We start from the raw sequence: 12660 nt of genomic DNA on the forward strand, positions 1-12660 counted from the left end.
GCAAAACTGTTCCCCCAATGGTCCCACTGTTCTGTACCCGCTGGGGTACAGAAGCGTTGGGCAATGCTGCCAACGTTACCCATTGCCAGGGTCTTAGCCAATCTTCCATCCCCATTTCCTCAGCACTGACCTCCTGTTAAGAAAATCTGAAGTCGTGGATGCTAATATCTTGGGACAGTGTGCCCTACGTCTTGGGAAACCCTTACTTCACACTGGCCTCCTAATCTTTTGTGTCCCGTTATCCAGTGTGGCGTTTCCCCGCCCCATCCGCCCCTTCCTGTGCAGTCACAGTCACCCTGTGGCCGCGGGCTGCACTGCTCCGGCTCGCCTTCCCTACTGCAGGGCTTCCGAACCGTGGATGTGGGGATCTCCCTGGAACTCCGGCGATCCGGGGAGCAGTCTGGGAATTAGGGTTCTAGAAGCTCCCCAAGTAATTCTTAGGGAGCCAAAGCTGAGAACCAACACTGAAGGGGAGATGGAGAGGCCAGAGGAAGTTTTCTCCTGCTTAGGTAGTTCGTTGACTACAGACAGGAAGATGTGGTTGAGCGCTGGCTACATTCCCAAACCCCTTTGACCCAAGTCACGGCTCGTTCACCAACTGATGAGAATGATCAAGCGGTCTCTCCCAGCCTTGCCTTCGTGCATCAAACCCTTGACCGGGTGAAAAGTGTGCAGTCAGGATCTCAGGCGTGGGAGTGGAGCCTCCGACACGGGGTGACGTGGCCAGGGGCACGTGGGTGGAAATGCCCTGGGGGACCCTTCCTTCAAGTGTGCTAAGATTCGGTCAGGCCGAACCTCAGGCTTCCCCTTATTCCAGAAGTTGTGTGCAAACATGCAAAAAAAAATAAAGAAAATCAGCACCCCGGATGTCTTTGGCAAATACAGTTACACTCGGGTTTTGAGAACAGCCTCTCACGGCGCCTCCGGAGCCTTCTCTACAACACAAGCCCGGATCTACTCAAACCCGTGGCGTCTTTAACTCAGGTGCACCACGATAAACAGCTGTAGAGCCTCTAGAATTCTGGAAAGTCCTGTGGCCATTCCAGGAGGATGAGTAGGTTTTACCCACATAAGGGATTTTTCCCAAGAAGCCACGGAGGAGTGCGCTTGGGGGAGGGCTGGCCCATGGAGGACTTCAGTAGAGCAAGTATTAAGTCCGCTCTCTTCTGGAGCTGAGGGGAGACGTGATTCTAAACATTTATGTTCTCCATATCTTGCACTTTCCTACAGAGCCCGCTTTCACTTCCAAGTCAGACACCACAGTGGCCACAGAGTCCACTATGGTGCCGGGCTCCAGGCTGACGCCATCAAAGCCTCCTGCTGCAGGAACCACAGGGCCGGTCAGTCCTGAGCCCTCCCAAGCCCCACCTCAGACAACAGCAAAGGCCTTGGAGCACACTCCCCCTGCCTCCCAGGAGCCGCCAGGTTAGCACTGGCTTTGCGTGCAGTAGGAGAAGTCAGCCGGCCACCGGCGGCTTCGGAGAGGGGGTGGAGACCCGGAGGGCACGGACTGCACGGCAGTATACCAGCGGATCCAAAGTCTGGACGACTCAGTTAACCCTCTGCCTGCTGCTCTGCTCTCTAACCTCTGTGCTCTGCCCTGGCTCAGCCCAGCTGGAAAAGAAAGTCCATCTCCCGGATGGGACAAGGCTCACCGTCTTGACCTACATGGCAGAGGCTTTGCCAATCTGAGTGGTACCTGCTTCCTCCCAGTACGGGGGGACAGCGGAAGCCTTCTGCAATCTGGAGTCACAATCTGTGGGATGGAAAAGCTCTCGGTAATCCCCACCTTCCCGAAAGGCCTATCAGATTCTTTGTGGCATGTTTTTCTCTACTACGATACCACTGACCATATTGCCCATGCTGTACCTTTCATCCCCGTGTCTCATTCATTCTGTCCCTGAAAGCCTGGGCCTCCCACCCTCCTTCCCCCATTTTGCCCATCCCCCACTCTCCTCCCCTCTTGGGCTGTCTCAGTTTGTTCTCTGCATTTCTGGGTCTGTTTCTGCTTTTGTCTGTTTGTTCATCAATTTCATATTTTAGATTCCACATCTAAGTGAGATCATGTGGCATTTGTCTGTGTCCATAATACATTCTGTGTCCATCCATTGTTATCTCAAAGGGCAAGATTTCACTCCTTTTTGTGGCTGAGTGATACTGTGTACACACACACCACATCTTTACTGGTTCGTCTCCTGAGGGACACCGGGGCTGCTCCCATGTCTTGCCTACTGTAAATAATGCTGCCGTAAACGTAGAGGGCACGTATCTGTTCAGAGTAGTGTTTTTGTTTTCATTGGGTAAGTACCCAGCGGAATTACTGAATCTATAGCTATTTCCGTTTTTAGTATTTGAGGAGCCCCGTACTGTTTTCCGCAGCGGCTGCACCAGCTTGCATTCCTACCAACAGTGCACGAGGTTCCCTTTTTTCCACATCCTCCCTAACAATTGTCCTTTCTTGTCTTTTTGAGTCTAGACAGTCTCACAGGTGTAAGGTAATAAATATCTCATGTGGTTTTTTACATTTGCCTTTCCCTGGTGTTTCGCGCGCCTGTTGGCCATCTGTGTGTCTTCTTTGGAAAAATGTCTATCTGGTCCTCTGCCCATTTTTCATTGGATTATTTGCTTGTGTGTGTGTGTTTGTGTGCGTTGAGTTGTATAAGTTCTTTATGCATTTTGGATATTAACCCCTTATCAGATATGTCACTTGCAAATATCTTCTTCCATTCAGTAGGTCGCCTTTTTGTTTTGTTGGTGGTTTCCTTCGCTGTGCAAAGAAAAGGCGTATTTGCTTAAGCATGACGCAGCATCTAAATAAATTACCCTTGTTCTCTGCTAAAGGGAATTTGGTTTTGCCAGCCATGAATCTCTCAAGGCTTTAGGATGGAAGCTAAACTACCCAAAATTCTTCCTGCTTAATGAGAAATTAATGCCTTTAGGACTGCAGCAATAACTGAGCTGTAATCTCTTCTCTGCAGGTACATATTCATACCATTCTGGAGCTATGACTGGTAAGTATGTTTTTGTTTTTTTTTTCTTGTCCTAGCAGTGTTTACGCCCAGAGGACCTCAGTTGCAGGGGGTGGGACCATCCTGGTTTATGGGCTGCCCCAGCCTGGCCACCAGCAGCATCCCCTTCCACTCCAAAGGGTGTCTTGGTTTAGGTAGTAAGTTATAGGATCCCCCTACTTACGGGATTCTAACATGACTGCTTATCTCACTGTTGGGAGCTCTTCACTGTCAGGCTGCTGATGTGGGAACCAGAGAGCTGGCGCATCACGAAAGGGCCTCCTTCCACTAAGCCGGGCTAGACTAGCATCCCACACTTACCAGAAAGCCACAAGCACATACTGCCGTCATTGCAATGATGCTGTCATTCTGTCATAAACTGCATTCAGCTTTCACATGGTGTTAGCACAACACGCTTCAAGCAAGACTGTCAGAGCTCTCGACTGAAAATGCTACTTTTTACAGAAGATGCACACAGAGCTAAGGCTTGGAGAGAAGGTGATGACCCAGGGAGTGTAGGAGGGGAGTGGAAAAGGATTCGCAAGAACTAAAGAAAGAGAGGAAGGGGGGAGAGGAGAGAGGAAGGAAAGAGAAAGAAGGGAAAGAGAAATGCAATCATAAGAATCTCAGCCTTTGGTCTGATAAGTTTTCAATAAGCAAACAAAACAAAACACCATAACTTTGTACAGACAAAAATCATTTCTATTTTCTATTTACAAGTTTTCCTCCTGGAGAATAACTCCTTTTTGGGCTGTGTTTTATCTGCATCACGTGTCATCTAGGGGTACCTGCGTGGCTCAGTCGGTTAAGTGTCCGACTGTTTCGGCTCAAGTCATGATTTCAGGGCCATGGGATGGAGCCCCACATCAGGCTTTGTGCTGAGCACAGAGCCTGCTCAACATCCTCTCCCTCTTCCTCTGCACCACGCCCTCCCCACACATGTGCGTGTTCATGCTCTCGCGCTCGCTCTCTCGCTAAAAAAAAAAAAAAAAAAAAGTCAACCAAGTGGGTTTGGTCATTTCAGCAGCTAGTTGATTAGAATGGTTTTAAAATGATCAAAATGTATATGCAAAGGCAAGACATTTTTTAAAAAGCCCCTCTGGAGAGTATTTTCATGGAGAAACTGTGGGATTTAATGACAAGGACACCAAAACTCTAATAGGTTTATCACTGAAGAGGCAGCCAGCGAATACAGTAGCTGGAGAAAAACCTGATTTTTCTCCTTGTGTCACGTATTACATTCCGCTTTCTACAAAGCTTTGCATTTTTTATTCATTTTTTTGAATTGGTAATATTTGCACAGGGTTTAAAATTACAAATTACAAAAAGATATAGAGCGAAAAGCCCCATCTCCACTTGCAGGCAGAAAGCAATCCCTGCTACCAGATTTCTGTGTGTCCTTTCAGAGAGTCAAGCAGCAAACAGCTCACAGAGGATACACGGCGCTAGAGGGGTACTGTGTTTTCACTGTTTTGCACCTTGTTCACTTTCGTCTAGTGCTATCTCTTGGAAATCCTTTTTTATCGATACATTAAAACCATCTCATTCTTCAAAACAGCTGCAAAGTTTGCCATAATTTATGGCAACCCCTCTTTGGACATGTGACTGTTTACATTCTGTGTAAACATACAGACATACAGACTATGTTCCAGTGGTTAATTGGAAAACCTATCGTTTTGCTGTGTGCAAGTGTATCTGTAGGATAAAATTCTACACCTAAAGTCTGGAGGGCCACATTTTCTAAGTAGATTTAAACAACGACTTTATTACGGGATATCATCTTATAATATGTTTTTCCAGCTCATGACTTTCACTAGATTAAAATATCAGAAACTCTCTCCCAAATTCTGAAGTATGATATCATAAACATTACCTCAACACCTGCAGCAGGCAAAGATAGTTCTGTGCAAGAAACTAGAAATACGAAGATTAAAAAACAAAAAGAAAAACAAAAACCTTTAAATCTTTCCTGTTACATAAATAAGATTTCCTTCCTCCGGGATGCTTCCAGGTAAACATGTTAGCACCTAACTTAAAAGACCGATCAAGTCACTGTTAGCAAAGAAATAAAAAATAAAGATGAGTTATGTTTCATTAGGTGTTATTTTAAGTTTTATCGGCGAGGGAGGTGTAAACTGAAATTGAAATCATGCTAGTTTTCTACAAGCACTTAGTGATGGTTCCTGCCAACCATGTCGTAACAGTCCCGGCTACCTGAGACCCAAGAGTTTGCCCCTGTTGGGTACAAGCTGCAGAGACATGGCTGGCTCCTTGGGCATCTTCAGGTGCTGCCATTTCTGCGTGAATAAGCAATCAGTGGACCATGTTTGTAAGCAAATATAGATACTTTACCATAGTGATCACTCAGCAAATGTTAATTAACTTAATATTTTCATCAGCCACTGATAACTACTGATGTAATTTTTAAAATGAGTCGCATGAATGATTGTCGCAACTTCTAAAAGTTTTCTTTTAGTTCAACAGAAAATGGAATATAGTAGATGCTCAATAAATAGTAAATGAGCATGCGAATGAATACATCAATTTGAGGACTTTAACATTTTAATAAGGGTTTAGGAATTGCGGTTCATCATTTCAGTGTCTTCAGTATCTACAGGCTCGCTTGGCAGCCTTTTTTTTTTTCTTGAAGATTTTAACTTTTTTATTTTAGAGAGCAAGAGCATGAGCAGGGGGAGGGAGAGGGAATCGGAAGCAGATTCCCACGGAGTGCAGAACCCCATACAGGGCTCAAACTCCTGACCCTGAGGTCATGACCTGAGCCGAAACCAAGAGTCAGATGCTTAACCAACCAAGCCAGCCAGCACCCCTGGCGGCCCCTTTAATCAGTAATTTCATTCCGCGATTCCAATATCCGCTCTCTGATCTTTGACTAGGGCTACTACTGAGGACTCCTGGCTGTAAAGTAAAAGGCCGGAAGGTCACCTATGACAGTGTTTACATTGCCATGTTCATTTAAGACACTAGGAGGGGAGAGTTAATTCTTCAACTGTGTTATACTTCTCATCTTTCATATCTGAAATAAATTTGCTGCAGTTGATATGCTCAGCCTTCAATAGGAGCTGGCTCTCTGTTATATCATTCATCTGTTTATTCAATAGACTGAGTTCTCACTCTGGGCCAGGTTGGTTCTAGATTGCAACAAGATGAAGATTTCTCATTGAGAAGCAAACGGCACATCAAACGTACTTTAACTTACAGACTGGGAATGGTTTCGTTCAATCAGTTAGGTATTTACCGAGTACCTACTCAGAACCCAGCACTTACGATGTGCTCAGTGCTGTAAGAGATAGACGAGAAACACTGCCCAGGAACAGTGATACTCTTACTTCAAAACCGGCTTCATCAGAGGCAGGCACGCCAGCACTCAGAAACAGCGCTCCGTGGCTGACCTAGTTTACAGGTACTGCGAGGGAATGGTCACCAACCCCCACGCCACTCCACCCCTGCCGCCTTGTTCTCAGAGGACCTTTTCATCGTCCACACTGAAGAGTGGCCACTGGCTGACTCGGCCACTTTCTTTGCTTTAGACCTAACACATATGGCAGGTTGAAGTCCAGGTGGGGAGCTACTGGCCTTTCTTGCCCTCCTGAGCAATACTCCATTTTTTTCTCCTTCCTCCCCCCAGACTCGAATCCTCCTCTGTTCTCCTCTGGCTCACCAAACCTCTCTCTCTTCCTCCTTCTCCAACCCATGCCTCCCCTGGGAAACACAAAGGGGTGGGGAACTTGCCAGCTGATTTGTTGATCCCGCATCTGAGTGATCTTGGTTTCAGTGTCTTTGCTCAGTTTGCCTGGATGTAATGGAGGAAGAGGCCAAGGTCTGAGTTTGTTCCTGGGTTCAAAGTGCTCCGTCACATCATTGGCTCAGGAACCCTCCTCTCTCTGGAGTCGGGAGCCTGCAGGCTTGGTTCTCATTCAGGAGAAACAGGAAGAGGCATTATGAAAGCAAAACTATAGTTGACATGAACCGGCCTTTTCCAATAAATCCCTCCGTGGACAGTAAACGCATGCCAAGCTGATTAGTCAATGGAAGAGACTGTTTACCCAAGGGTACACCATTCCTAGGAAGTATTTCTGGGTTTTAGTCATAATGGTCACTAATGTTAAGTCTGAAAACTCAAAAACATTCTTCACGAATTTGCCATGCTTCCTTGTTATTTCCTTTGGGACTTCTCTGTTCTTGTTTGTATTTACTTGGGCACAGATAGTTTCGTCTTGACAACTCTACTCTTTCCTCTGGTGACAGGACCACTTCAAAAATACCAGGGAAAAAGCAAACTTTCTAAAAAAGAAAGTAAGGATTATCTACAAGCCCACCATTAATTAATACATTGGTATCTATTCTTCAAGGCCGCCCTGTGCTACAGGCACACGCCTGGCTTACTGGAGATTATTTTTGCGTTCATGTTTATCTCAGTCCGTTTTTTTTTTTTTTCCACTTAAGATATTGGAGACATCTTTCTGTGTTAATAAATAGAGGTTCGTTTTTTAATTTTTAAAAGCTGGACGATAGTCCAATGTATGGGTAGACTGTAGTTTAATTAATTTTCTATTAATAAGAGATTGAGATTAACATTTTAAGAATTGTTTGAAACAATACTTCAGTGAAAATGCCTGGTGTGTTTGCCCATGGCCTTGGAATCAATCCCTAGAAGAGGGCCTAGAGAGTCAACGGGTGTGGTCCTCTCGGAAGCTGTCGGTATCTGTGGTCAACTGCCCTTGAGAAAAACTACCACGGCCAGGCCGCCAGATGTTCAGGGTCGTCATCTCTCATGTAGGGCAGGTGACTGTTTGTCTGCAGGGAGATTTCACAATAGGGAGGCAAACTGGCCAACTCTGCCTGGAGCTCATTAGGATGCAAGTGTTGAAATAGGTTCGCTGTGCCTGCAGGCTAGCCCTCTGGCTTCCGCACAGAGACCCCCAAGCTTCCAGTCCGTCTAATCTCAAATGCCCTGCAACTGCTGGCCTCCTCTGTGCAAATATTTCCATCCCTCCAGGCGGTTCCTGTCTCCCCACCCCCCTTTTTTAAAAAGATTTTATCTGACAGAGAGAGATAGAGACACAAATAGGCAGAGAGAGGAGGAAGCAGGCTCCCCGCTGAGTAGAGAGCCCGATGCGGGGCTCGATCCCAGGACCCTGAGATCATGACCTGAGCCGAAGGCAGAGGCTTAACCCACTGAGCTGCCCAGGCACCCGCAGGCTGTTCCGTTCAGCTGCACCCAAGCAGAATCTTCCCCCTCTCCTAAGCCACACCACCTTACTCTCCTCTTATCCCTAACACCTTTTACCTCCTCTGTCTTTTTACCACTCTTCCTCCGCCTTAAAAAGTTGCCAATAAAAAACCAACAATGATGGGGATGCCTGGGTGGCTCAGTCCGTTAGGCGTCCTACCCTTGATCTCAGCTAAGGTCTTGATCTCAGAGTCATGAGTTCAAGCCCTGCATTGGGCTCCATGCTGGGCATGAAGCCTACTTTAAAAAAAAAAAAAAAAAAGATGAAATCAGAAGAAACATGGCACTGAATGCTATTGTTTCTCAATCGAGATTCTGTGAAGTTGAAGGAAAGGGGGAGGCTGACCCACGGACGACTATTTTCTGACTCGGATTTAGCAGCGGACCTGGTTTCGCATCCACATACTCCCAACCCCAGCCTGTGAACTCCGAGGCCTTTACTTTCCCCTCTTGTCCTGTCACCGTGTCACCCTGGCCAGGAAGGATGGATTAGGAGGGGGGTATGCGGTATGACATGAAAGGGGATGGTTTGACCTGGCGGTATTGGTGGGAGAAGAATGAGCTTTCTGCCCAGAAGTAGTACATGGGACTGTGCGGACCTCCAGAAATGTTAGTAGCAGTCCGCTGGCTGGGAGGGCCTTTGGATCGCTCTGCAACACTGTCAACTGTAAAGAGTTTTCAGACCCTTAGACATTCTCACTCCTGCAGCTGGGACTCTCTGCATGACCGCTCAGTTCTGTTCTCTTGCAGCGGTGATCGGGATCATAGCTGTCGCTGTGCTCTGTGTCGTGTTGGTGGTAATTCTGGTCTGTTACGGAAAATCGAGGTGAGTAGTGCGAGAATCACACTGGATGGGATTCTTCCTTCCTTCCCTGAAAAGAGCATCATCATGATTCCACTGTCCCATCAAAGCAAGACCCTCTTTCCTGGCTTCTGAGGCTGGCTGTCAGGCTCGCCCACTCCTGTACTGACCAAAGGGAGAGCCGGCCCTGGGAGACCCTCCAAGGCCACCCACTGGAGACGGGGCAGCCAGAACCTAACTGGTGACAAGGGGCTGCTCTACCTCAAGGAAAGAAAAGAATGAACCAAATTTTCTTTCCTTTTCAGAAGGAAAAAACCTACCCAATAACCATCTGATGGATATGCAATTGCTACAGTATGACCATGAATATATTTTCTTGAACGTAGTCATTAAAGATAGGGATACTTCCTTATTTATGCGCTCATTCGTGTCGGCCTGAAATCGTTGAAATTCTTCCTTCACCATTGGTGATGAGAACACCGTTTCCACCACTTGCTAAAATTTCCGTTTTTGTTGTTTTTCTAATCTTGAGGCATTTTTATCATTTTCATTAAAGCCTTAAATGACCTATTAGCCTTAATTTCATGCTTGTACCAATTAGAAACCAGTAACCAGCATTCTGTGTTCCTAGGGCTGTTCTGGATCCATTCTCAGCATTGGACAATGAACAGAAGAATCAGATTTGTTGAAAAAAAAAAAAAACTTTTAGTTGCTAGTTATAAAGAAGTTTTTTCTAAACATACTAGTATAAGGATGATACCCTCCTTCGAGCCTCACTTTGGCAAAATGAATGTTCCATGAAATGCCACTGTGAAGCCGAAATGAAAAAGTCACCTAAAAATTCACATCCATCTTTGAAAGCTGTTAATGCCATCCCAACTGAAAGACATGCCATAAACCTCATAGACCATCTAGAAGCAAACACAGACATTTCAGAGTAAATAGGAAGGTTGATGTGTGACTTGGAAATCTGTCAAAACATCCCCCAAATGCTAAAATGCTGGCAAAATTTTAAAAATGGCTTTTATAAGGACTTTCAAAGTGTCCTTTTAACTAAATTTCCACATGAGATGTTGTATTTGGAGTTATGTTCTTAAGAGATTATAGTGACCATATTCATTGATGTAAAAAAAATGCACACCATCTTTCTCAAGCATAAGATGTTAAAAATAGAATCTTACAAAGATTTGTAAATTTGGTGTGTTTGGCCAATAAATATGCTGATAAGATGAAAATAATAATGTTCACTGACTACAGTCAAGAAATATTGATAAATATATCTTCAGAATTCGTAAACCTGAAAAGCAGTACTTGGTCATTTGGTGAATCGATTCTTTGCTGTAAACTTCTTTTTCACAGATGGGTTGATAGGTAGGTTGGTCATTCAACAGACTGGCTTTCAGCGAATCATTTTCAGTACACCGGCCCAGAGTCCGACGACAGCTGAGCTCTCCCTCCTCGGAGCTCAACGCGCTTACGTACTTGGTAACTGACGGGGGCTGACAGCCAGGAGCCTATTAGTTTCAGGTGTGAATCCCACTGATGCGGCATTTTCATGCATCACGAAATGATCCCCATGAGAAGGCTAATTACTGGCTGACGCCACTCAAAGTTACTACACCATGATCGACTATATTCCCTGTGCCGTACATGGCAGCCCCGTGACTTCCTCATTTTGCAACCAGAAGTTTGTGCCTCTGAATCCCCTCCCCCATTTCACCTGCCCCCAGCCCCGCCCCTCTAGCAATCAGCAGTTTGTTCTCTGTATGTCTTGTTTTGTTTGTTCCTTTTTCTTTTTTAGTTGCATAAGTGAGTGAGATCATATGCTATTTGTCTCTGTCTGATTAACTTAGCACTTTACCCTCTAGGTCCATCCATGTTGTGGCAAGTGGCAAGATCTCGTTATTTTTTATGGCTGAGTAATATTCTATCTTGTATATATACGTCTTTTTTTTACCCATTCCTCTGTCGACGGACACTTTGTTTGCTTCCACATCTCGGCTGGGGCAAATAACTCTGCAGTGAACATGGGGGGCAGCTCTCTCTTCCAACTGGTGTTTTTGTTTTCTTTGGTTTCGAAGTATTTATTCTGAAATGTCGTAAAGAGTTGCCAGTCCTCAAGAGGCAGATGACGTGCTCGCTTCGGCAGCACATATACTAAAGAGGCAGATGACATAACCCATGGAAGAAACTGCTGACCCACATACTCGGGCCTAAAAGCACGAGTCCTTCAGTGGCAGGGAGACACGTGGGAATTGAGATGTTCTGCCTTCACCGCTCTTGGTTGCTCAGGGACTGGTTAATAGATTGGTTTCTTTAAACACATTCCAAGTACCAAGAACTGTTTTAAAAGCTTTATGACCATTGCATCATTTTTAGCAAGATGATCGTGTCTGGCTTTGCCGGGCTCCCGGTTACTCTCTCCTGCCATTTGAACTACTGCTTTTTAGCAGAGGACTGGGAAAGAGGGGGTATGCTGCTCCGACAGCATGGGGAATCTTTGACGAATGAGCGGCTTAAAATACCAAAGTAAGATTCAATGCCAGCCCTGAGTGGAGGTGAGCTAGGCTTTCCCCATCTGAGTGTTCAACAAGAACCGTCTGCTCACTCGTGTGGAGGGCGACCCTCTCTTTTCAACACCGTGAATGATCTGCTTTACAGGCACACTGCGCAGACACCCAGTGTTGAAATGGAAAGCATGGAAGAGATGCCAATGACCAGGGGAACCAACGGCAGAGAGGAGGACGCAGAAAACTACCCACACGACCCAGGACACTCCAGGGAGAGACTAAGGGCAGCAGAGGCTGGAGCAAAGGCACCGACCCTGCCCTAGCCAAAGAGGACCTGGAAACGACTCAAGATCTTGGGCGCCAGCAGAGAGCCCGTCGGGATGATAAGACAGACGTCTTGGCATCATTGCATCGATGGCGCCCAGCCAAGACACCTCCTGGGCTGTCCAGTCTCAGGATGGATGCTCGGACCTGCCCGGCCCAGCCTCGGGTGCAGGGCTGACTTCCCCAGATCCCAGCAGCTGAAGTTCTCCTGGGAGCGGCCGAAAGCCTCAGCTTTCCTTTTATTTCATGTGACATTTATTCAGGATAGCTTAGCAGCCTGACCATTCTGCCCCTCATCCTGACTTGAAGTTTACAGAGAAAAGAAAAACGTCTGAGACGCTAAGACAGTTAGGAGCCTCCTGCTGGCTTAAGAGACGTCCACAAGGATGACAAGAGCGTTGGCAGCTCTAGAACGCGACCCCCTGTGGAGGTGCTTGCATGAACTGGAAGGAAGCAGAGGGGTATCGTGCTGCATGAACCCACCCGATTTAAGGATCCACAAGGAAGGAAATGGAACTCGGGGACGTTTCCCATGTATATGCATTTCTATTTATACTCCCTATCCAGTATATCTACGTATTTTATATCACTGTTATTTTGAAACTCTGCCTTGTATAAACAAAATGTCTATTTTCAATACAAAAAAAAAATGCACTGAAAGAATCACTGAGAAGAAATGTGCCACAAATAAAAGAGAAGAAAGCGTGGAAATGCAGAGTCCCAAATGGCTGAGTTTGGCTTTTTTTCTAAAAGGAGAAAAATAGT

The 12660-nt window shown here is 46.1% G+C and overlaps 1 protein-coding gene across 3 annotated transcripts in view; it reads left to right on the top strand.

The window, feature by feature from the left end:
• Positions 1 to 12620, top strand: part of IL15RA (interleukin 15 receptor subunit alpha) — a 44194-nt gene extending 31574 nt beyond the window's left edge. For 2 of the 3 annotated variants that reach the window (XM_046011765.1, XM_046011766.1), the window contains 3 exons: positions 2979 to 3011; positions 9010 to 9085; positions 11723 to 12620. In XM_046011765.1, the coding sequence (XP_045867721.1) occupies positions 2979 to 3011; positions 9010 to 9085; positions 11723 to 11894 (281 nt within the window). In that variant the 3' untranslated portion in view covers positions 11895 to 12620. Of the gene's footprint in view, positions 1 to 1230; positions 1426 to 2978; positions 3012 to 9009; positions 9086 to 11722 lie in introns of all 3 variants that reach the window. The other variant, XM_046011764.1, reaches the window with a different exon arrangement.
• Positions 12621 to 12660: the final 40 nt, after the last annotated feature.

The sequence above is a fragment of the Meles meles genome, chromosome 7, assembly GCF_922984935.1.
Source record: "Meles meles chromosome 7, mMelMel3.1 paternal haplotype, whole genome shotgun sequence".
Lineage (NCBI taxonomy): Eukaryota > Metazoa > Chordata > Mammalia > Carnivora > Mustelidae > Meles > Meles meles.